The following is a 25,288-nucleotide window of genomic DNA, read 5'->3' on the forward strand; positions in this document are numbered from 1 at the left end:
ATACATTTGCTAAGTTGTTACAAACTTGTTTTTTGCTGTGTCATTATGGTGTATAGAGAACAGATTGATGTGGAAGAAAGTTACTTAAAGCAGTTTAACATAAGGCTGCAATGTAACAAAATGTGAAAAAAGGGGTATGAATACCTTCTTCACTTTATATATATATGTGTGTGTGTGTGTGTGTGTGTGTGTATGTGAGATAAATTAAATAAAAATAAATTACATTTTAAATTTAAAGTAAAATACTTTAAATTATAATAATAATTTCACAATATTATTATTTTAGTTTCTTTAATCAAATAAATGCAGCCTTGGTGAGACAAAAGCTTAAAAAATAGCCAAAAACATTTAAAAATCTTAAATTATAATATATGTTATGTATCTTATCCCCACAGCTTCATAAGCACACCTTTGCTGTAAAATGATGGCATACGCAAAATATTTTTGATTGGTTTGTGTGTGTGTGTTTTTTCAGCACATTCTGACTCATGCTTTCAAGGGCTTTCAAGTGCTCATGGTTTTCTCGTTTTTGCAAATTCTATGTTCCCCAGCTAGATGAAATTATCTTGGTCACAAATCAGCAGGATCAGCAACAACAGTGTAGAATACATCTCAGAAAGCCAACTATTCAAGTTTGCAAGGCATAAAAATGGATGTACAATAAGTGTACTATTTCCACTGGCATGTAAGGACAAGTGACGGCTCCATCTACTGTAATATTTGTCTGACCCATCAGAAGCAGTCAGACCTGTATTCTGCTCCAGTTTCTGTAAATGAAACTCTGGGCAGGACAGCAGTGTGATGGTGTAGGATGTTCAATGTGATTCCTTTTAATTCACTTCAGTTTTACCTAATTACCTTACTGGCATGAAAGCTGCTCAGTATTGCCAAAGCAAAGTGAGGTTTGCTCTGAGTGATCTGTTCCTGTTTCTGTCTCTCTCGACAGGTATCGTTCGCACAGCGGTCCCTGATATGGACAGAGAAGCTCAGGCGCAGTACCAGGTGGTGCTCCAGGCAAGAGACATGGGCGGCCATCAAGGGGGTTTGACAGGGACCACCACTCTCACTGTGCACCTCAGTGACGTCAATGACAACCCGCCTCGCTTCACTCAAAGTGAGTCACATATCCAGGCCTGATCCAGAACACATCAAAAACTTAGACTAATCTAGTTTGTCTACTCTGGTCTACTCCACTCTACTGTTTGTTCCATTTAACATTTTCTGTTCTGTTGTAATCTATTCTTGCAATCTGATGTACTTTATTACACTACTTATTTTTATTCTAATCTGTTCTAGTCTAGTCTACTGAGCTTTCTTTTATTCTAGTTATATAATTGGTCTGACCTGGTCTAATCTAGTCTAGTCCAAACCACTTTGTTTTGTTTTTGTCTAATCTATCTACTTTACTATTTGATGAAGGAACATACTCCTCTATTTTGTTCTATTCTGTTCTATTGATTTGTAATCTAATCTGCTTGCATTACTCTATTTAATTTAATTGTAATCTGTTCTAGTCCAGTCTAGTGAGTTTTTTTGGTTTTATTCTGGTTATATAATTTGGTCTGATCTAGTCTAGTCCAGGTTTCTCTGTAATGTTCTAGTTTAATTTGTCTACTTTACTATTCTATTCTATTCTATTCTATTCTATTCTATTCTATTCTATTCTATTCTATTCAGATGTAATCCAATCTTCTTTACTTTATTACTCTATTTAATTATATTGTAATCTGTTCTAGTCTACCGAGCTTTGTTTTATTCTAGTTGTCTTATCTGGGCTGGTTTAGCCTAGACCAGTTTAATGTACTCTGTTATGTTCTAGTATAATTTATCTGTAATCTACTCAATTTTCTACTAAATTCTAGTCTATTCTATTCCATTCTATGAAGAATCATATCTAATCTAGTTTACTCCACTATTCTATTCTATTCTATTCTATTCTATTCTATTCTATTCTATGAAAGATCATGTCTAATCTAGTTTACTCCACTATTCTATTCTATTCTATTCTGGTTTGTTCTGTTCTGTGAAGGATCTTATCTAATCTAGTTTACTCCACTCCACTATTCTATTCTATTCTATTCTATTCTATGTAGAATCATATCTAATCTAGTCTACTCCATTATTCTATTCTATTCTATTCTATTCTATTCTATTCTATTCTATTCTATTCTGTTCTATTCTATGAAGGATTATGTCTAATCTAGTGTACTTCACTATTCTATTCTATTCTATTCTATGATGGATTATGTCTAATCTAGTGTACTTCACTATTCTATTCTATTCTATTCTATTCTATGAAGGATCATATCTAATCTAGTCTACTGTTCTATTCTATGAAGAAATATATCTAATGTAGTCTACTCCACTATTCTATTCTATTCTATTCGATGTAGAATCATATTTAATCTAGTCTACTCCACTATTCTATTCTATTCTATTCTATTCTATTCTATTCTATTATATTCTATTCTATTCTATTCTATTCTATTATTTTGTTCTATTCTGTGAAGAATCATATCTAATCTAGTCTACTCCACTATTCTGTTGTATTCTATTCTATTATATTCTATGAGGGATCATATCTATTCTAGTTTATTCCACTCCACTATTCTATTCTATTCTATTCTATTCTATGAAGGGCATGTCTAATCTAGTCTGCTATTCTATTCTATTATAGTAATCTGCTTTACTTTATTTTTTTATTGTAATATGTTGTAGTCTAGTATTGTTCCATTCTAGCTGTCTAATCTGGGCATTTTATTCTAGTCCAGTTTAGTGTACTTTGTTATGATCAGTCTAGTTTATCTCCAATCTACTTAGGTTTTCTATTCTGTTCTGTTCTGTTCTACTCTATTATATTCTATTCCATGTAGAATCATATCTACACTAGTCTACTCCACTATTCTATTCTATTCTATTCTATTCTATTCTATTCTATTCTATTCATTTAATTTGGTTTTATCTGGTCTAGTCTAGTCAAGTTTAGTCTGTTTTACTCTATCATATTCTTGTTTGATCTAGTATTCTCTGGTCTGCTAAAATCTGTTTTGTCAGTTATAGTCTAATCTAATCTGTTCATTCAGTTCTATTGTCTCGTCTAATCTAGTCTAGTCTGACCTGTTCTATTCTGCTGCACTGTTTTGTTTGTTTGTTTGTTTGTTTTATTTTTTTCTAATTGAATTGTTGAAGGTTGTTGATAACCTGGTCTGGTCTAGTCTAACTTTCTTCTATTGTAGTCTGGTCTTCTATTGTACTCTGTTCTATTCTTTTCTGTTTTAGTACATCACACTTTTTTTATTTTCTAGTCTAGTGTACTGAACTTTGTTCTTCTCTAGTCATCCAATCTTTTTTAGTTAACTAAAACTAGGTTATTATCATTAATTGACAAGCTTTAAAAAAATAAAATTTAAATATTAGATAAAAAGTGAAATGCCTTGGCACCTAACTGAAATAAAATTAAAGTACCAAAATTGCTAAAAGCTACAGCTGAAATAAAAATAAATGACAGCTAAATAGAAATATCTATTAAAAGAAACTAAGAAAAGTGACAAAAGCACAAAACAAATTAACTGAAACTTGAACTAAAATTAAAGGGAAAACTAAAAATTTGAAAGCTTATTCAAAACATTAATAATAGTTTTAACAGTGTGTAAATAATAGCAATTACTTTTCCGGTGTATTCTATTATGATCTGGTCCAGTCTATCATATTCTGATCTTGTCTAGTGTCCTTTGTTCTGTTCCAGTCTTGGTCTAGTCTTTCTCATTTATTTTCCATGAGCTCTCTTTCAGAGCATATAAACTCTGAATTCAATAGCTATTTTGTTGTGAAGATCAAAGAGTCGCAGTGTGGGCTCTTTATATCCCCGTCAGCATACACGCTGTCCATTAGTTGCTCTAATGACACGCAGTGCACTGTTTGCTAACATCACAAGTGCTGTTTCCACGTCCACAGTCAGACTAACCAGCAGGAAGAGAAGAGATGTAGGCGTTCAGGTTTGTGTGTGACATGATGTAACCTTTTGAAATGGATTCATGCTTTATTTCTCTTCTACTTTAAATCAATCTGCCCTATTTTCCTGACTGCACTTCTGTCCACTTGTTAGCCGCAGCAAGCTTATTACACGCGTACTATTCGTGCAGCGGATACCGTCTTATTGCAGTAATTGATTGACAGCTCAAAGACGAGAGTGGTGGTTTGGAGACTGTGGGCGTGATGTCACAGATGACACATGAGGGACTGATTTGCGTCTGCTGTATTATATTCTGACTGATTGGGATGCGATCTTATAAGCTGTACACTAGAGAGTCATGACGTACACAATTACTTAGCGGCATAAATTCAATCGCCAGTCTGAATTGTTCGAAATAGATTATTTCCCTAGAAATGTGTAATAATGTTAGCTGAATATTACGCTGTATCATATTTGTTGTTTGCTTCAGTTATAGATTCACTTGTGTTCATCGACTCTCTCTAATCATAAGCGCTCAAACCACCTGTTTGTTTCTTTTAGAAAGAACGGTATAAAAACTGTTTTTGTTTTATTTCGTATTGTTCTGAAAAAGCTGTATGAGACAAAAAATAATTTCATGTGTTTTAGTCTATTCTAGCATGGTCTAGTGTACTTTATTTTACCAAAGTCTATTCTAATTTTGTCTAGTCTAGTCTGTTTTTAATCACTGTTTCTACTGAACTTTCTACTGATTCTAGTCATCGAATCTAGTCTAGTTTAGTCCAGTCCAGTGCAGTTTTGTTTTAGTTAATTAAAACAGACACTAAAACAATTATTTAAAAAATAATAATTTAAATGATCTAGTCGAGTCTAGTCTAGTCCATATATATATATATTAGTGCCATCAAATCGATTAATCAGGATTATTCAGAATCAGGATATTGAGAAAAATCATCCAGTGTTAAATATATGCGAGGTGCAAAAGTATGTGAATCGTTGCTTTCAGTGTCTGTTGTTACCTCTTTTTTTAGGCATTTTGCAGTTTTTCTTTGATAGGACAGTAGAGCTAGAACAGGAAATGAGTGGGGGGGGAGAGGGGGGGCGGGATCGGGAAAAGTCCACGAGGCCATATGTCGGTGCGCTGCCCACAAGGCTATCAGCGCCGACTGCTGTGACCCCTTTTTGAAGCAAGAACTGCAGATAACATTTTTTGTAACTGCTGATCAGTCCTGCACAACAACTTTTTAAGCCCATCTTTAGTACAGAAACACTTGAACCCTGTGATGTTAGTGGGTTTCCTCCTTAGAACCGCTTGCTTCAGGTCCTTCCACAACATTTTAATTTGATTAAGGTCCGGACTTTGACTCGGCCGTTCCAAAACATTACCTTTGTTCTTGCGCTTGGGGTCGTTGTCTTGCTGCATGACCCACTTTCTCTTTAGATTTTAGTTTGTGGACAGATGTCCTGACATTTTCCTTTAGAATTTGCTGGTATAATTCAGAATTTATTGTTCCATCAATGATGGCAAGTCATCCTGGCCCAGATGCAGCAAAACAGGCCCAAACCATGATGCTACCACCACACCATGTTTCACAGATGGGACAAGGTTCCTTTCATGCTGGAATGCAGTGTTTTTCTTTCTCCAAACATAACGCTTTTTATTTAAACCAAAAATTATATTTTGGTCTCACGCGTCCACAAAACACTTCTTCAATAGCCAATAGTCTTCTGACTTGTCCACATGATCTTTATCAAACTGCAAACAGGCAGCAGTGTTTTTTGGAGAGTTCTGGCTTTCTTCTTGCAACCCCGCCATGTACACCAGGGTTGTTCATTGTTTTCCTGATGATGGACTCATGAACTTCAACAATAACCAATGTGAGAAAGTTATCCTGGGTTTTCGCAACCTATGAAACTATTATATCTTGCTTCGGTGTGATCTTTGTTGGCCGACCACTTCTGGGGAGGGTAACTGTGGTCTAGAATTTCCTCCATTTGTACACAATCTGTCTGACTGTGGATTTGTGAAGTTCAAACTCTTTAGAGATGGTTTTGTAAACTTTTCCAGCCTGATGAGCAACAACAACTCTTTTTCTGAGGTCCTCAGAGATTTGTTTGTGCCATGATTCACTTTCACAAACATGATCAGACTTTAATAGATCCCTGTTCCTTAAATAAAACAGGGCATAAACTGACACCTACTTGTCATCCTATTGACTAAAAACACTTCTGAACAGATAGACTCTAATTTCACCTGCAAATTAACTGCTAATCCTAGAGATTCACATACTTTTGCAACTCACAAATATTTAACGCTGGATAATTTTTCATAATAAATAAATGACAAGGTATGTATTTTCATCTCATTTGTTTAATTGGGTTCTCTTTGTCAATTTTCAAAACTTGGTCATATTTATGCAGAAATATAGAAAATTCTAAAGGGTTCACAAACAGTCAAGCAGCACTGTATGTGTATGTACTGTGTGCATACACATATATTCGATGAATCACGTCCATATTCGTGATTAATGGTATCCATAATCAAAGTTTGTGTTTACATTATATATATTACATATATTATGTAAACACAAACTTTTATGTTGGATTCTGAAATCTATTTAATATATTTACATATTCCACAAGACTGTCACACAAATATCTTGTTTCTATGTTTTACATACCCTTGTTTTATTCTTATCACTTGTTGCCTCCTTAAGCATTAATAACCGCTGATAGTTGTGTTTGAGTCCCTCAGAAACGTTGGATCTCAGCATCAATAAGACAATGTGGGAAAGAACTCAAATGTGCATAGCATGATGGAAACTCAAACAGAGAAGTTTTGATGCTCGAGAAGGGAACATACAAAATTGTATGTGAAAGTATGTGATCTTTTGAAAAAGATAATTAATTGGTAGATTAATCGGATGAATTCACAAACCATTTTGAGATTTGTTAAACCATTTTTTACTGTTCAGACTTTTTAGCCCCATAGGTTTGTGATTACAGCAAGAAGCAGCTTGACAGTGAAAACAAACAGTTTAAAACCAAATTAAGTGATGAATTTGCCTCGTCTCACTAGCTGATTGAAATCCTGAATCCGCAACCACTCCATTCAATTATATGCAAGAGCACCATCCTGAGATAGGGTTACAGTGAATTTATTGTCTTGAATGTTAAGATATTTGCATCTGAAGATGAAATGGTAATGCATTTATGTTTTCATGTTTACAATATGGGAAGTAAAAAGGGTCTTTCATAGACAAACCAGCACTTATGGCTGTTTTGATTAATGGAGTGACGAATAAATAAGTCTGGGCTAAAATGAGTTGCGGTTGTTGATTTCTGTACTTTTAAAACCATTAAAGGAGAAGTCCACTTTCAAAACAAAGATTTACATATAAAGTACTCAGCCCCTTGTCATCCAAGATGTTCATGTCTTTCTTTCTTCAGTCATAAAGAAATTATGTTTTTTGAGGAAAACATTTCAGCATTTTTCTCCATATAATGGACTGGTATGGTGCCCCGATTATGAACTTCCAAAATGCAGTTTAAATGCGGCTTCAAACGATCCCAAATGCGCTTGTAAAATGATCCCAGCTGAGAAAGAAGGGTCTTATCTAGTATAACGATCAGTTATTTTAATAAAAATAATAACATTTCTATACTTTTTAATGCCAAACGCTTGTCTTGTCTTACTCTGCCTAGACTGTTTTTTTCCGGTTCATGACAGTTAGGGTATGTCGAAAAACTTCCATCTCATGTTCTCTCTCAAATTCAAAATCGTCCTATGTCGCTGTTTTACCTTTTTTGTTAAGAGTGTTTGATCTTCTTTGCATGTTCACTTTGCAAAGACTGGGTCGGTACTTCTGCAGCGATGTAGGATGATTTTGAAATGATTTTTAAATTTGAGGAAGTTTTTGGAGTTTTTCGACATTTTGTATTATTTGTATTTGTACATTGTATTTTTTAAAATGAAAATAGCAGATCGTCCTTGGCTGGGATCATTTACAACCGCATTTTGGATCATTTGAAGCCGCATTTAAACTGCATTTTGGAAGTTCAAAATCGGGGCACCGTGCCAGTCCATTATATGGAGAAAAATGCAGAAATGTTTTCCTCAAAAAACATAATTTCTTTAAGACTGAAGAAAGAAAGACATGGACATCTTGGATGACAAGGCGGTGAGTACATTATATGTCTTTCTTTTCAACCTTTGTTTTGGAAGTGGACTTCTCCTTTAAATTACTCTTGCTGGGCAGTTTAATTCACTGACCCCTGGTCACTTAGGATTTTTTTTCTCATAAAAGAACAAACTTTATAAAGTTTGTAATAAATGTAATAAAGTTTTAGTGTAGCAAGCATCAAGTAAAAATCATAACAACTTCATTAAGACCCAATCCTTAACTCATATCAAATATTAAATTTTTAAAACAGGGCATGACCCACTTGGTCGTGCTTAAAAATTTGCCTAAAAGCAGTTTCAAATGGCTAATTAAAAACTGGATAATGGAAAAAGAGCCAGAGCATTAAATCGAAATAATTTCCCCCTCTTTTTTCTCCATTTTAATTAAAAGAAGCAGTATGGGTCACTTTTTTTTTTCTTGTTCAGTTCTTGGGGTTCCCTTAACACTTACAGTACAATGGGACACACTTCTAATTTGCCTCTGAATGTCAGTCAGTTAGCCTACAGAGCTCTATAATAGGAATCACTGACAAAAATGATGATTACAGTTCAGTGATTCAGAATGATTTGATTCTTTTTACTGTTCATTAAAAGAATCGGCTTCTAAGAGTCATTTGTTTGAGGGTTCATACAACTTTGGTCACCCTCTGTGTTTTTACTTCACTAAAAAGAACCATCTCATAAGGTTTGTCTGCGATTGACGGGCGTGAGATGACATGAAGGCTCTTTATCACTGCAACTCTGAAATCAGAGCACAGGTTAAAAAATTAATCAGAATCGAAACTAAAAATATCTGGGTCTATACGATCCTCTCTTTTATCTTTTAAACGGTCCAGATTGGTACTTTATCTTGAAAGCTGCTGGACTTGATTAATTTTGACTGGGCAAAGTTAACACAAATGACAGAATTAGAGGAAGTCTTTCGTGAATTACATTGTAGAACATAATACAGTTTCAGAATTCTGTATTATGTTCTACAATGTATTTCATGAAAGACTTCCTCTAGCTCTGTGTGAAGTTAAAGTGCGATACGAAGGTAAGCGCATAATTGTTGTTGTTAATTTTTTATTGTCAGATTATTGTACAGTATATATATATATATCAATGAATGACAGTTTTAACTGTCATGGTGTAAATGAATGTAAAAAATCTGATAATTATTTATTGGCTTATTCTGACTGATGACATTGAAAATGATGCATGTGTGGTATCGGTTAATTTCTTGGTTGCGTTTTGACATTAGTGTCTGCTTGCATAGGCTATTTTAATCATATTTGGTATTTCTCTATAATGTACTTGCCCTGATTTGATTCGTTTACCTGGGAAATGTATCTATATTTATATTATTTTGTCATTATTAATTTGTTTTAAGGAGTTAAAAATGGTCCTCAAACTTGATTGACATTGTAATAATGTTCTATCTCATTATCACTATCACATTTTCTATCAAAAAAAAAAAAAAAATTCTGTCACATTATTTGTGACTGACAGTTAAAGTGTTTTTTTTGTTGGAGTAGGCAGGTTTTTGTGAGCTTTTGGGCTGGAAATTGTTCATCCAATCTGGCAACACTGGTTAAAACCTTTGAGCTTGGTAAAGCTGCATTTTGTTAAAAGATTTATTTAGGCATTTTTGCCTTTATTATGACAGGATAGATCATAAGTGACAAAAAGCAAAGTGGGAGAGAAAGATGGGGGCGGGATCGGTAAAAAGGTCCTTGAGTTGGGATTTGAACAGGGATGGCCTGGAGCGCATTGGCGCTGTGTTGCTGGATGTAATAATGAACATAGTGGTTGTCATTTACTCCCGACATGTGAGCTGCTGAAGATTGTTACATTTGTGAAGGGAATGCGCCTCCCGATAATTCGTGATCCAGCTTCACTTACAGCAGAAGTGAGTATAAGGGTTTTTTTATGAATCTCTGCAATCACCTTTTCTAATAATGTGCTAGTTTGCAAGTTTCGTGGCTAAACATGCTAAATGCGGCTAAAGTAAACAATCTCTCAGAGCAGCAAGTCATTTCACAGAGAGTAGAGAGGGGCGGGGTGAGCAGAGTTCATTTGCATTTAAAGGAACAATCCATCAGAATGGGATGATTATTGCAGAGCTCATTTTGACAAGGTAAAAAGGGTGTTGTTTTACACTACCATTGAGAATTTTTAATTATAAGTATATTATAGACTTTTCATTAAGACCCTAGAGAATCATATCAACTTGTGGAAAATGGACATCCAATGACCTCTTTAATATATGCCGACATGTGCATACGATCCACTCTGTTCTATTGATCTTCTATTGATCTCAGCCCAGCTTCAGCGTCTATTTATACTGTAGGGGGCGGGATGCTTCGGATTCTAGAGAGCATTTGATTGGGCAGAAAGTTTGATGAGAAGTTGAAGTGCGGGGTGATGTCATCAAAATCATAGATTCATATTGACGGGAGTGAGGGACTGTATGCGCAAACGCGAATTTTGTCGTTGTTTTGGAGCACACTAGCTTATAGATAACCTTAAAGTCCCCCTGTAGTCAAAATTTTATCCCTTAAAACTGATCTTTGAGCATCAAAATGCCATATTTAAATGTTTTTTTCTTGTGAAAATAATTTTCTCATGCCTTAAAACAGCTTGAATGTAACTCTACACCCCTTGGCTCATTTACTATACGTGGATCTATGAATATGCAAATTGGCACTGCCCCCACGCACTCATTCCAGCCAGAGCCCCGTGATCCACTAACTGAACTGTAGTAAACGCGATATAATGGTGAAACACGGATAATGACTGATAAAACTATGTTTTTACTAGTGGACAACTACAGTAGATACTGTAATATTTGTTAAAGTTACTTACTTGGCGATGCTGTGCCTTCAAAATCCCTTGAAGGCTCGAATGCAGCCCAGTTTGTGATTCCAGTTTGCACCCACATATTTTGCATGCTAATGATGGGAATCTATCCTTTGACGTGATTGGTTACTTATTTTGTGATGTAGCAAAAAAAGGGCTGTTTCAAACCACATTTCTGGGACAGCCTTTGGGAAACTACAGTTTTAAGGAGAAAATACTCAGCAATGGTGTTGATTAATGGACTGGGACATGGTTTGTCTAAAAGCATATTAAAAACACCACATAGACAAATGTGACCCTGGATCACAAAACCAGTCAAAAGGGTCAATTTTTCAAAATTGAAAGCTGAATAAATAAGCTTTCCATTGATGTATGGTTTGTTAGGATAGGACAATATTTGGTTGAGATACAACTATTTTAAAACCTGGAATCTGAGGGTGCAGACTAATCAAAATAATGAGAAAATTGCCTTTAAAGTTGTCCAAATAAAGTTCTTAACAATGTATATTACTAATCAGAAATAAAGTTTTCATATATTTACAGTAGGAATTTTACAAAATATCTTGGAACATGATCTTTACTTAATTTCCTAATGATTTTTGCCATAAAAGAAAAATCAATAATTTTGACCCATACAATGTATTTTTGGCTATTGCTACAAATATACCCCAGCGACTTAAGACTGGTTTTGTGGTCCAGGGTCACAAATAAACAACATAAAAATCTTGATTTTCACTACAGAGGGACTTTAAGACTAACATATTCATACTAAAAGCCAAAAAACTTTCATTTTGATTTCATGGGGACTTTAAAGTCATGAAAATAAAACAAACTGGATATTGACCTCAAAAGTCACTTTTTGAAATGTCTGTTCATATTTTCTACCAGAGTAATACAATAAATTACCTTAATTTGTGATTTTTATAATTGCAATACATTTTACTAGCTCTTTTTCATTTCATGCAGTTAATTAAGTTAACTGTGCCATTGTTTGACAGCTCAAGAGACACCCACTCTCTAATTCCTGTATTTATAATTAATCAGTTATAATATCACACAGTGATATATAATGGCACGATAGATAGAGAGCATGCAGCGTACTATTTCTGGCACATACAGTATGGCATAAATTTATGATATTCTGAATTCACCTGATGTACTCATTTGCACATTTAAGAGGCACATGATCACAGGAATACTGGTTCAAATACGACCTCCGTGTTCATTTTCTGATCCTGTTCTTCTGCTTTCTCTCTTTTCCTCCCCGTCCTATATACTAAAAGGCAAAAAGGCCTATAAATAAAATATTCAGGGTAAAAAACATTAGATGAATGTGTTAAAAAATTATGCTGTAAAACATATTTAATTCATCTCTTAAAGTTAACACACTTAGTTAACAGGATATCTTTGACAGTTCTAATAATGTATGAAAAATAATGAAGGCGTTTTAATACAGTGTTAAGTAAAATGATGTCAAAAATCCCTGAATCCCTGCTAGACTGACACCTGTTATTTGACACACGTTTAACTAACCTACACTGTCGTTTAAAAGTTTGGGGTCAATAGAAGAAAAAAACAACACTTTTATTCAGCAAGGATGTATTAAATTGATCAAAAGTAATAGTAAAGACATTTATAATGATTTTAATTTCAAATAAATGCTGTTCCTTAGAACCTTCTATTCATCAAAGAATCCTGAAAAAAAAAATCAATGTAGATTTGATGAAGCGTGAAGCAGGCGGATCCAATTGCATACTTTTATTTAAAGGACGAGACAAAGACATGGTCAAGGCAGGCAGGGTCAGACAGTGGCAAACAGGTATAGAGACAGCAAGACAAAGAGTAATCCGTAACATAGGCAAGGGTCAATCCACGGCGAACGTTATCCGAAGGGCGAGGCAATAGAATAATCCGACAGGCGAGAGTTTCAAAAGGCAGGTAGCGAGACAGACCAGACGATATAACAATGCAAGGGATCAGGACTAGGATGACTAGGAACAAGACTAGACTAGACTAGGAAACACGACTGAAAACAGACTGACTTCGGCTCCGTACAGTTGCTAACACACACATGTAGTGTTAAATGCAAATCAATACTTGGCAGCGACTGACAGGAAGACCGGGGTTTAAATAGTGTCTCTGATTGGTTACAGGTGATGGCCACAATGGCTGATGGGAAACGTAGTCCGGGGTGTGGTGTAACAGTTAGTGAGATGTAAATGTCACAGCGACCTCTGGTGGCAGACAGACTGATGTTCAGGTGTGGGTTCGTGACAGGTACAGTAACACGGTTTCCACAGAAATGTTAAGCGGCAACTGTTTTCAATACTAATAATAAAGGATGTTTTTTAAGCATCAAATCAGCACATTAGAATGATTTTTGAAAGATCATATGACACTAAATTTTAAATTTTAAATATATTTGTTTTTAAAATATATTCAAATAGAAAACAGGTATTTTAAATTTGATATAATATTTCACGATATTACTGTTTTTACTGTATTTTTAAATCAAATAAATGCAGCCTTTGTGAGAAATGAAAGACTTCTTTTAAAGAAATTTAAAAAATCTTACTGACTTTTGAACAATATCATAAATTGAATAAAATATATATATATATATATATATATATAGCCTAAAAAATATTGCTTTTAGCATGAGTTAATCTAAAGAAGCACGATATATGAGTCATTTTATAATTAGGGGTGCATATAGAATTTGACAATGTGAAGAAAAAAGTTTTCCTGTTTTCTAAAAACCCAAACATGACCGTACACAGCTGCTTTGAAACAATATATATTGTATTAAGTATTATATAAATAAAGCTGGTCTGTAGGAATATGTGCAAATGCCATCTATGTTTGCTACTGTCCACCATGTTACCTTTACTGGGTAACACAGTTGACAGGTAACTTAGTTGACATTTTTAGTGTTTTGGGCCTATACTCAACATGGAAGCCTGGAACTACTGAGCATATGGTATGTTTAGAAATATATTTTCATAAACAAAACATAAGTTTTAGTTTAACTGTCTTGTTAAAATTTGCAGCAATAATACTTGTGTAACACTGTTGACAGTCAATTAAATCCAGTCTTGTCACAGGTTTGCTAGTTTAACCAATATTAGGGGAAAGAGAGAGGACATAACTTCAAGTGTTTCATCCATGTGCTTCTAGAGGAAATATCACCAAATATCACCGCACACCCAAATGTCTTGATAACCTAATGTAACTGAAGGCAAAACTATGAAATTAATTTATATTTGAGGAAATTTTCATGCTTAATGCAGAGTAGAATGAGCAACTTGGACAGCTGCATACCAGGGTTGTATGTGATATGAACATCATTTCTGAACAAAAAATATGGCTTTTTCAACATATAATAGTGTGACTGGGAAAAATATAATTGTGTACTAGAAAATTAAGCATCAGGGCTTTATATTGATGAAAATATTTTAAAGGAGATGTCCACTTCCAGAACAACAATTTCCAAATAATGCACTCACCCCCTTGTCATCCAAGATGTTCTTGTCTTTCTTTCTTCATTCAAAAAGAAATTATGTTTTTTGAGAAAAACATTTCAGGATTTTTCTCCCTATAATGGACTGATATAGTGCCCCGAGTTTGAACTTCCAAAATGCAGTTTAAATGGAGCTTCAAAATCCCAAATGCGGTTGTAAACGATCCCAGCCGAGGAAGAAGGGTCTTATTTAGCGAAACAATTGGTTATTTTCATTTAAAAAATACAATTTATATACTTTTTAATGTCAAACGCTTGTCTTGTCTTGATGATTTTGAAATGATTTTTGAAGTTGAGGGAGAAAATATGATCAGAGTTTTTCGACATACCCTAGCTGTCTTGAGGCAGAATACACAGAGCTCAGGGAGAGCAAGACAAGACGAGCGTTTGAGTCTTAATTCTTTTATTGATATTTTTTAAACAGAGAGTTATTGAATGGAAAACAATATGGCATTTGTTTTAACATAGCAGAAAAGTAAATCAAATGAGATTAAACAAAATATTTCTTTCTCTCTGGATTAATTACAAAAAATAAAAAAATAAATAATAATAATAATAATAAATAAGATAATAAAACTCAAATAAATCAGAAGAAAAATCATAAATATCTGCTCTAAAACTCACAAACAATATTTAGAATAATATACATGTATACTTATACATATACAGTATAATATAGACATATTACAGCGAAAATTGAAATATTGCCAAGATAAGGAATACATTTTACAAAAAAAAAAAAAAAAAAAAAAAAAAAAAACACCAGAGCACCTTTTTAGACCATAATTGTCACTTGGAGCAAATAAAAAAATAAAATACATTTTCTTTCCCCTTTTTGTGCTTTCTGTTTCTTAATCAGTAGAAAAAAGTGGGCGAAAGTAGTAAAGATCAAATGTAGAGGGGAAGGACACTTGATGAATTTACATTACAGAAGTTATTTTTTAAAGTACAAAAGAAAAGGTTGCCAAATCGTGTTAAATTGTTCTGTTCTGCCAAGCATTGTAAATCTAATTTTTTCTATTTGAATAAACTGTAACAAATCATGCATCCAGTGATAATAACTAGGTGATGAAGGATTTTTCCAGTTCATTAGTATGAGTCTTTTAGCAATAATTAAGCAAAAGGCTGGAGCGTTTGACTGTATAGGTGATAAGGGCACTTTTGTGGGATTGAGGCCAAATAGTGCCACTAAGGGACATGGTTCAACTTCTACAACAAAAACATCAGAGATTGACTTAAAAATTAATGTCCAAAAAGATGTCAGTGCTGGACAAAGCCAAAAAGTATGACAAACAGTAGCTGGTGCTTGTCGGCATCTGTCACAAGTAGGATCAACATTGGGATTTTAGACAACTTAGCTTTCGTCCAATAAATTCTGTGAAGCAACTTAAATTGTATTAATGAGTGGCAAGCACAAATTGAGGAAGTATGTATGTGACGAAGGGCTTTTGACCATTCCTAATCTATAAAAGCATAGTTAAGATCTGACTCCCAAATTTGTTTATTTTAGACAGAGGTGAAATATCTGACAGCACAGTAAATGAAAAAATGGTTTTGTAAATATTGGACACAGCACCTTCAGAGACTTTTATTTCCAAAATTTGATCAATCTCTTGTTTAACAGGTGCATGGGGAAATTGAGGGAATCTATTTTTTATAAATTCACTGGAGATATTGAAAGACGTGAGTTTCTGGAAGATTAAATTTTTCAGAGAGATAAGAAAATGTTACAAAAGTATTTTTATGAAAAAGGTAATTAATATTTACAATACCCCTTCTAAACCATAATGCAAAAGCTTCATCTGAGAGAGAAGATAAAAAAGAAGGATTTTTGTATACAGGAGACAAACCCGACATTGCCTGAAATCCAATGTGATTTTTGAATTGTTTCCAATTTTTTAAGCTATGTAGCACTAAAGGGTTAGAAGAATAATTTGAAAATTTTATAGGTAACGAAGAGCATAGTAAAGCATGTAAGAAGACTCTGTTACAAGAAGCACTCTCCATTTCAACCCACGCTGGAACCCACTGACAAAGACCATAATGTGACTGACTCCAATGTAAAATGCTACGAATATTGGCTGCCCAGTAATAAAATAAAAAAATGTGCGAACCCACCTAATATTTTGGGTTGCTGAAGAAATATTTTCTCAATTCTTACTGTGCCCCCGTTCCAAATACAATGAGAAATTATTTGATCCAGTGGCTTAAAGAATGCTTTTTGTGTGAATATTGGAGTATTTTGGAATAAAAACATAAATTTGGGTAACACATTCATTTGAATAACATTGATTCTACCTATGAGTGAAAATGCTAGTGTTTATCTAGCAAGATCCTGTTTTGTTCTCTCCAAAATTGGAATGAAATTATGTTTGAAAAGATCTACATCTTTCCGTGTTACGATAACTCCCAGATAACGAAAACTATCTAAGGCTCATTTGAATGGAAATGTTGGAAGAGTACTTGCAGTAGAATTACCTGGAAAGAGCTCACTCTTGTGCAAGTTTAGTTTATAACCTGAAATACAACTAAACTGTTCTAAGGTACTTAAAACATGGGGAAAACAAGCTTTTGGATTTGATACATATAATACCAAATCAGCAGCATAGAGGGAAATGATCTGTTCTTTTTCTGCTCTCAGAATAGCAGTTATATTGTGATTAGTACGAAAAGAGATTGTAAGAGGCTATAGCGAACAGGAGTGGGGACAGGGGGCAACCTAGCCTAATCTTGGTGAGTGAAGTTTTTTCAAATTATAACTAAATATTAATTGAGTCTTAAATGCATAATGTAGACAGAGTATATAGGCTAGTTTTGGCATTATTCTTTTATTACATTTCACCTGCTATTCACTGTCGCGTTGAGGCCGGATTGTGGAGAGAAGTAGCGAAGCAAATCCCGAGGAGCCTTTATCTTATTTTCTTTATTGCCAAATACCCATTTTAATTTAGAATTTATCTTAATTTAATTTGTTAAGAAGAACTCATTTTTATTGGCGCGTTGGCCTAGTGTATGCCTAGGCCTGTTTAGAGTGCTGAGATGTTACGATATGACTTATTTTATTTATTTGTTCGAACTTCCAAGTGGCCTATAGCCTAAGTTAGTCATGAATAAATTATGTTAAAACATGTATAAATGACTCATTCTTGACAAAAGGCAAAAGAGCTGTGTGCTTGTGCACATTTAAATAATGTCGGGCTGTAAACGGGTTCGGGCTGTTAAAAAGCTGTCAATCAAAATGTACATGTCGGGCTCGGGCCGAATTCTGTCGGGCTCGGGCACTGTCGGGCCTAACTTTTAAGGCGCGATTACAGCTCTAGAGTGAATACCATTTGTATTTACAGATGCTGAAGGCTTTCTCCACGTCGAGAGAGATCAGGGCCTCTGGTACAGCTGGGTCGGATGAGGTGTAAATTATGTTCATCAAGCGTCTAATGCTAAATAAGCCTTGTCTATTTTTTATTAAACCAGTTTGGTCAGAGTGAATAATATCTTGAATAACTGTCTCCAACCTCACGGAGAGAACCTTAGCCAGAATTTTTACATCTACATTAAGAAGAGAAACTGGACGATCCACAGTCCAAGGGATTTTTATTTAACTTTAAAATCAGTGAAATTGATGCCTGACGCATGGAATGAGGGGGAGAACCATTATTTAAGGATTCTTCAAAGACTGATAATAGTAGTAGCGAAATCTGAAGAGAATTTTTTTTTTTAAACTCTGTGGGAAACCCATCTGGACCTGGAAATTTTCCATTCTGCATCTGTGCCATAGCATTTTGAATTTCACTTAGACTAATACGATCATCTAATTTGACTTTTGATTCACTATTAATTTGTGGCATGTCAAGATTTAAAAAAAAAAAATTGTCAAAAAGAATTGAGTCCTTGAAAGAGTTTGACTGATACAAAGAGAAGTAAAATGTTTTAAACTGATTATTAATTTCTTGAGGGTCTGATACAACATTCCCTAAAGGGGGTTGAATTTGAGTAATGAAACTTTTTGCAGATTGGAGTCTAAACTGTAATGCGAGTTCTTTACCCCGTTTATCACCAAACTCGTAAAAGTGTTTTTTTTAATATATGCAGAATGGGAAATTATTTCTCTGCGCAAGTAAGCTTTTAGTGCTTCCCAAAGGGTAGATACAGAAATTTCTTCTGTAAAGTTCATCTCAAGGAAGGTAGAGATCTTTCCAGAAATAAACTCAACAAAACAACTGATAAGTGCAACATCTGATAAGTACAACACGTTCATTCTCCAAATATAAGAAGTCCTGTAGCAACCAGGGAGAGCCAGTTCCGTAATTACCGGAGCATGATCAGAAATAACTATTTTATTGTAAATAGAAGACTTTACCAGTGGAATAAATTTGTTGTCAATAATACAGTAATTGATATGTGAATATGCATGGTGAACCGGAGAATAAACAGAAAACGTTTTAGAAGTGGGATTCAAAAGGCGCCATATATCAGTTAAACCATACCATTCCAAAAAAGAATTCATTGTTTTGGAGGATTGTGACAGTGGAGCTGATTTTGAAGATGACCTATCCATAGCAGTATTCAAAACACAGTTAAAGTCGCCTCCCATGATCAATTGGTAAGAAATCAGGTCTGGGAATAATAATAAAAAGTTTTATAAAGAAGCCCGGATTATCCCAGTTGGGTGCTTACACGCTTACTAGTATAACTTTATTATTATAAAGAGTACCTGAAACAATCACAGATCTACCATTGGGGTCTGAAATGGTTCTAGAAGGATTAAACGGAGTATTCTTGTTAATTAGTAAAGCTGTGCCCCTAGCTTTAAAATAGAATCCAGAATGGAACATTTGCCCCACCCATGATCTCATTAAGCTTTCATGACTGGAGTGTTTAAGATGGGTTTCCTGCAAGAAACATATATTGGCCTTCAACTGTGTTAAGTTAGAAAAAACTACACTTTTCACATGACTGTTCAAGCCTTTTACATTCCAACCAATCAATTTAATCCTGCCCTCCTTGTCCTGAAGTGTATTAGGCATTGTTAAACATTAACTCAGTAATGTTATGGGGAAAAATAAATAAGAGAGTGTGAAAGAAAAGATCGGCCATATACAAAATAGGTTAAAGTTGCCCAAAAAACCCTAAAGAGAAATTAACAACCCCTATCCCCACCCCCGTGATTTTAACAGACACAAAGTTTAACGTTTACAACATTAACAAACCTAAGTGAAACGAACACAACAGTCAGGTATAGGAAAAAAAAAAAAAAAAAAACTTCTTGCACGTGCAACTTCAGCTGCCCTTTCGGCAGTGCGGCGTGAATAAAAATACCATATAGTGAATGATCACAACAGTAGTCAGATATATAACTTAAAGTTTTACATAACTGTTATTTTCATACTGCTAGTCCAAGTGAAAGAATCAGATTCAATCGTAACTGGGATATCATGTCCGTCAAACCTTATTCGTTGCATTCTTGAACCTTAAACCTTATTCGTTGTTGACCTTGAAATTCAACGCGTAGTCTGGCAGGATGCAGCATTCCGTAGCTGATGCCAGTATTGCGAAGTGATGTTTTCATCTTTTTGAATTCGTCTCGACTTCTCGCCACCTCCGCGGACACGTCTGGAAAGATACGAACAACTGCTCCATTGAATTCCAATGAGCCCTGCTCGCGACACAGTTTCTGTATGGGTTCCTTGGTTTGGTAATGGTGGAGCCGGACCAACATATGTCTAGGGAATTTGTTTTGTTGAGATTTTTTACCGACACAATGGGCCCGATCAACTTCAACTGGTCTTGTAAAGGGGCCATCTCCAAACAGTTTGGTAAAAAATGAAGTCATAAAAGCCACCGGATTCTAGCTCTCCGATCCCCCTGGTATTCCCATGATCCTTAAGTTTTGCCGTGAATGGTTCTCCAAGTCATCCAGCTTGAGACTGAGACTAGTGTTCTCCGTTTGCAATGAGTTGCACAGCTTTTCCACTGCTGTCAAACGGGCGTCCAAATTGTTAAGCGCCGTTTCGATGTCTCCGATCTTTGGAGCCTGCGGTGACAAAGTCATCTGTAGCATGGAAACGGCAGAGCGAAGCTCAGATAAAAATTCAGACCGTAGTGATGAAATTTCTGAGCGGATGGTGGATGAAATTAAGTCCTTCAAGGAAGCTGGGGTTATCTCATCCTCAGGTTGGACTGGAGTGGTAGCATTAGTGTTAGCTGCCTGCTCGTTCCCCTTATCAGTCAGCATTTCTACAATGTTTCTCCCTGATTTTGCTGATTTTGGCATTGTTCTTTGTAAATGTGCAATCACTTGGTATGTATATAAAACGAAAATTAATAACACTGTTGAATGAAAAACCAATAAGTGTTCACAGAGCGACTTCCAACCACGTCTAATCACCACAAGGCATACCGGAAGTCTAATTTCAAGACGAGTGTTTGAGATTAAAAAGTTTTAATGAAAATAATGAAAATAACCAAACGTTTCGCTAGATGAGACCCTTCTTCCTCGGCTGGGATAATTTACAATCGCATTTGGGATCGTTTGAAGCCGCATTTAAACTGCATTTTGGAAGTTCAAACTCGGGGCACCATATCAGTCCATTATATGGAGAAAAATCCTGAAATGTTTTCCTCAAAAAACACAATTTCTTTACGACTAAAGAAAGAAAGACATGAACATCTTGGATGACAAGGGGGTGAGTACATTATCTGTAAATTGTTGTTCTGGAAGTGGACTTGTCCTTTAAAAATATACTTCATGGACATGAGATGTACTCACAATTATAGAATGACCCGTATGATGCCGTCGTTGGCAGATTTTATTGCAGATATGAAATGCAAATATACTTTACACAAGCTGTTACATAGATTTCAGCATTTCTCCTTTGAAATAGATAGGAGCTATACATGCATGGCTGAAAATAGGCTTATAAATATAGCCCCTGAGTAAACTGATGTACTTTAAAGAGTAAATTCTGGTCTTGTAGTCTCTTTCAATCGGTTAAGTCATGTGTGTTATATTAGGAAGCCATCCGAATAGTGTAGTGTTGGAACAGGATTGAAAAACACTGCTTTACAGTGATTGTGTACATTGATCCTCTTCAGCGATTCAGCGCTCTACGGGATCTGACAGTGATCACAGAGTGAACAAACAAGTCACTGAGCATCTTAACCTCACATCCTGTGTCTCTCTCAGGAGGCTATGCTTTATTTCCAGGTCCAGCCGACGTGTTAAAGACGTCGTGTCCTGGTGTGGATTGAGTCCTGACTCTCAACAGGAGCCGATTCACAGCGTTGCAAAAAATGTCGCTGAGTCTCTCAAACAAGCCTTGCGCCCGCTGACCCGTGATCCGTGACTGCTTTCATTCTCGGCGCGGCTCTCTCGAAGCGCTAAAAACCTCTGCGCCATGTGTTTGAAGGAGAGATATGAAAGTGTGGTTTGGTGTCTTGGGCGTTGGGAGCATCTGTGTGTATGTGTGCATGAAATATTTGATGATGCCTATGAAGATAAGAGGGTTGCGGTATGGGCTGTGTGTGTGAGATATCAAAGTTTGAGAGGTGAGTGTGAGTGACTGAGGATTTGATAAGGCTTATGGGTTTCTGTCAGTCCATATCTGTCAGCTTTAATAAATGCGTGTGTGAGTGAGTAAACAAAGCCCGAAGCCGTTCGCGGCACTTGAGTCACCTCTGAGCAAGAGAGGTCCGATGAGTGTGGGGCTCGTTACTCAACATGGCCCTCCGAGTAAGACAACTCAGCTCATTTCGGCAATATAAATCACCATCCAGTACTGCTCAGACTCAACAGAGCTTCTGTACAACACCTGCAAAAAAAAAAACTGATCTCACTGCTTCTAAAAAAAAATGACGGGAAAAAAAATCTGACTTCCAGTCATGTAAACCACACCTGAATAAAAAGGCACAGATGCCAGCAAACTGTTTTCGTGTCTTGTCTGTGAGTGATTCCCCGGTTTTTGAATGCTGAACTTTCTGAAGTTTACAGAAAAGATTAGAATGCTCGTGTTTGTTGGAATTGCCAGGTTTGGTTCCGGAACGCTGCTCTGCTTGCTTGTTTTCCGCCTCGTTAGTCAGAAACAAGGAAACACGAAGCATTGTTTGCAACAACAATGATACAAGGAAGACTTTTTCTCCACTTGGGGAGCCTGTTAAATCAAAATTAGAGTTTTTTTTGGCATTTATTGTGTGTTTGTTAGCTTTTAGGCTAGTGTACACTTTTAAAAATAATGGTTTAGAAAGGGGGGAATCATTCTGGGTTCCCCAAAGAACGTTTCAGTAAACAGTGAACAGAAATATGCAATCCTCTTCAGACCAATCAAGATGTAGAAGAGTTTGTTTCTTCATTGGAACAGATTTGGAGAAATTTAGCATTGCATCACTTGCTTACCAATGGATGCTTTGCAGTGAATCGGTGCTGTCAGAACTCCAGTGCACCAGTTAACATCTTGCAAAGTAAAAAGCTATGTATTTGTAATAAACAAATATGTCATTAAGACATTTTAACTTTAAAAAACTGTTGCTTCTGGCCGAAATCCATAATTCATAATCACACTTCCTCCAGTGAAAAAGCCCATCTTCTGTTGTCCTCTCACATCAAAACCCATCAAAACCCATTTGTTTAGACATATTTTGGACTGTTTTCTCTTGTAAACTGTGCTTCATCTGTATATGTATAAAGGACTTGTATTTTAGCCAGAAGCAATGGATTGAATTTAAAAATATCTTGACGCTTAATGGATTTGTTTATGAAAACATGCAGCTTTTTGCTGTGATGGACTGGATTATTTGTAATGTTTTATCAGCTGTTTGGAATCTCATTCTGACAGCACCCATTCACTGCAGAGGATCCACTGGTGAGCAAGTGATGTAATGATAAATTTCACCAAATCTGTTACAGCAAAGAAACAAACTCATCTACATCTTGGATGGCCTGAGGCTGAGTAGATTTACAGCACATATTCATTTTTGGGTGAACAGTTCCTTTAAAAGAACCATTGTTTCTTAGCCTTAAGAACTTTTCACTGTTCCATGGATGTAAAGGTTCTTCATGGAACCACTGATGCCAATAAAGAACCTTTGTTTTATAATAAACTTTTAACAGATATGTGACCCTGAACCACAAAACCAGTCTTAAGTAGCACAGGTATATTTGTAGCAATAGCCAAAAATACATTGTATGGGTCAAAATTATCGATTTTTCGACAAATAAATCAAAACCAAATTTTTGATAAGTAATATGCATTGCTAAGAACTTCATTTGGGCAACTTTCAAGGCGATTTTCTCAATATTTTGATTCCAGATTTTCAAATAGTTGTATCTTGACCAAATATTGTCCTATCCCAGCAGACCATACATCAATGGAAAGCTTATTTATTCAGAATGACCCTTATGTTCTATGGTCCAGGGTCACAAATGTGTTTAAAATCAGTGTTAATTTTGTTGACGACTTTTTCGTAGACAAATAAAAACGAGACAAAAATGTTAGGGAGGGACGATTTGGGAAGAGATTCATTGAGAACGAATCTGCTGTATGGTTAGGAGGTGAGATGCGCACATTTGAACTGTACCGTAGCCTATTGCTTTATCTGGCGGTATATAAGCTGACATACATTTGCTGCACGTCTCATAAAACATTAAAAAATGTCAATATCTAGAAGCAAGAGAAGAGCAGACATGGATAAATTTGACAACGCAAAAGAGAACTTAATTTGGTCCATTTGCTGCAGTACCTCTCACACAACACAGTAAAACATGAATGAGAAATACAAAAAATGATCAATGTCTGTTTAAAGGACAGCAGCCTAATTTAGTTGCAATTGTCTGTGGCATTAATGTTAATCAAGCAACAAAAGAAAGACAGAAAATCACTCACTGCTCTTGACAAAATCCATTTAGTAGCCCAAATAAAGATTAATCAAAATTTATTTATATAAATAATTATGTCTGCTTGAAAGAATGAAGAATATGGTAAACAAGTTGTTATAAAGAATGCATAATCAGCTTATATAACCATTGGTATTTCACTAAAAAGATATGTTCTTGTTCATTTATGAAAAGGGGTTTCATATAATTTTATAATTAAAAGACATGTTGCATGTCACAGCAGTTAAATCTGTGTCTATCATGATAAAACTATAATATCAAATCTATGCAATGAGTTTGGTAATTTTAGAGAAATCCTTAATAAATGCATTACACTGTAACTACACCTATTAGACTTTAGCCGACTAAATTTACTGTAGATTTAATCGACTAAAACTAAAACGAAAAACTAAAACATGACTAAAACTAAATGGCATTTTAGTCAGAAGACTATGACTAAAACTAAATCAAAATTTGCTCTCAAAATTAACACCGTTTAAAATGTTCTTTTTATTTCCATCCTGATAAAATGGACATCAAATACCATCATTGACTAGCAAGTAGCAAACCCTAGTTTGGCCTTTTATCTTTCACCTTGTCATATGTGGGTATTTCTACAGCTTCAGACACTTTGATGCTGATTTTTATTAAAATGAACTGATTTATTTTTTTTTTTTTTTTTTTACATTTTTGACATGAAGGTCATGTTTTTTGAGCATGCCTTCAATTATTTTGACTGCTTTCCAAGTGCCTGTATGTGTAGTTTTTGTTATTTTACCCTTGTCCCAGACCAGATTTAATAATCTAACCAAAGAGTGAAATAAACAACAGTGTCATTTCCACCACAACCAATCAGCACTTCATTGATTTCTGAAAGATCATGTGACACTGAAAACTGGAGTAATGATGCTGAGAATTCAGCTTTGC

General features: G+C 35.2%; 1 protein-coding gene across 3 annotated transcripts in view; it reads left to right on the forward strand.

Moving 5' to 3' along the window:
- Positions 1 to 25,288, forward strand: part of LOC127155029 (cadherin-11) — a 97,257-nt gene that overhangs the window by 46,829 nt on the left and 25,140 nt on the right. For all 3 annotated transcript variants that reach the window (XM_051096970.1, XM_051096971.1, XM_051096973.1), the window contains one exon: positions 947 to 1,114. In XM_051096970.1, the coding sequence (XP_050952927.1) occupies positions 947 to 1,114 (168 nt within the window). The remainder of the gene's footprint in view (positions 1 to 946; positions 1,115 to 25,288) is intronic.

Source organism: Labeo rohita, chromosome 23 (assembly GCF_022985175.1).
Source record: "Labeo rohita strain BAU-BD-2019 chromosome 23, IGBB_LRoh.1.0, whole genome shotgun sequence".
NCBI classification, from domain to species: Eukaryota; Metazoa; Chordata; class Actinopteri; order Cypriniformes; family Cyprinidae; genus Labeo; species Labeo rohita.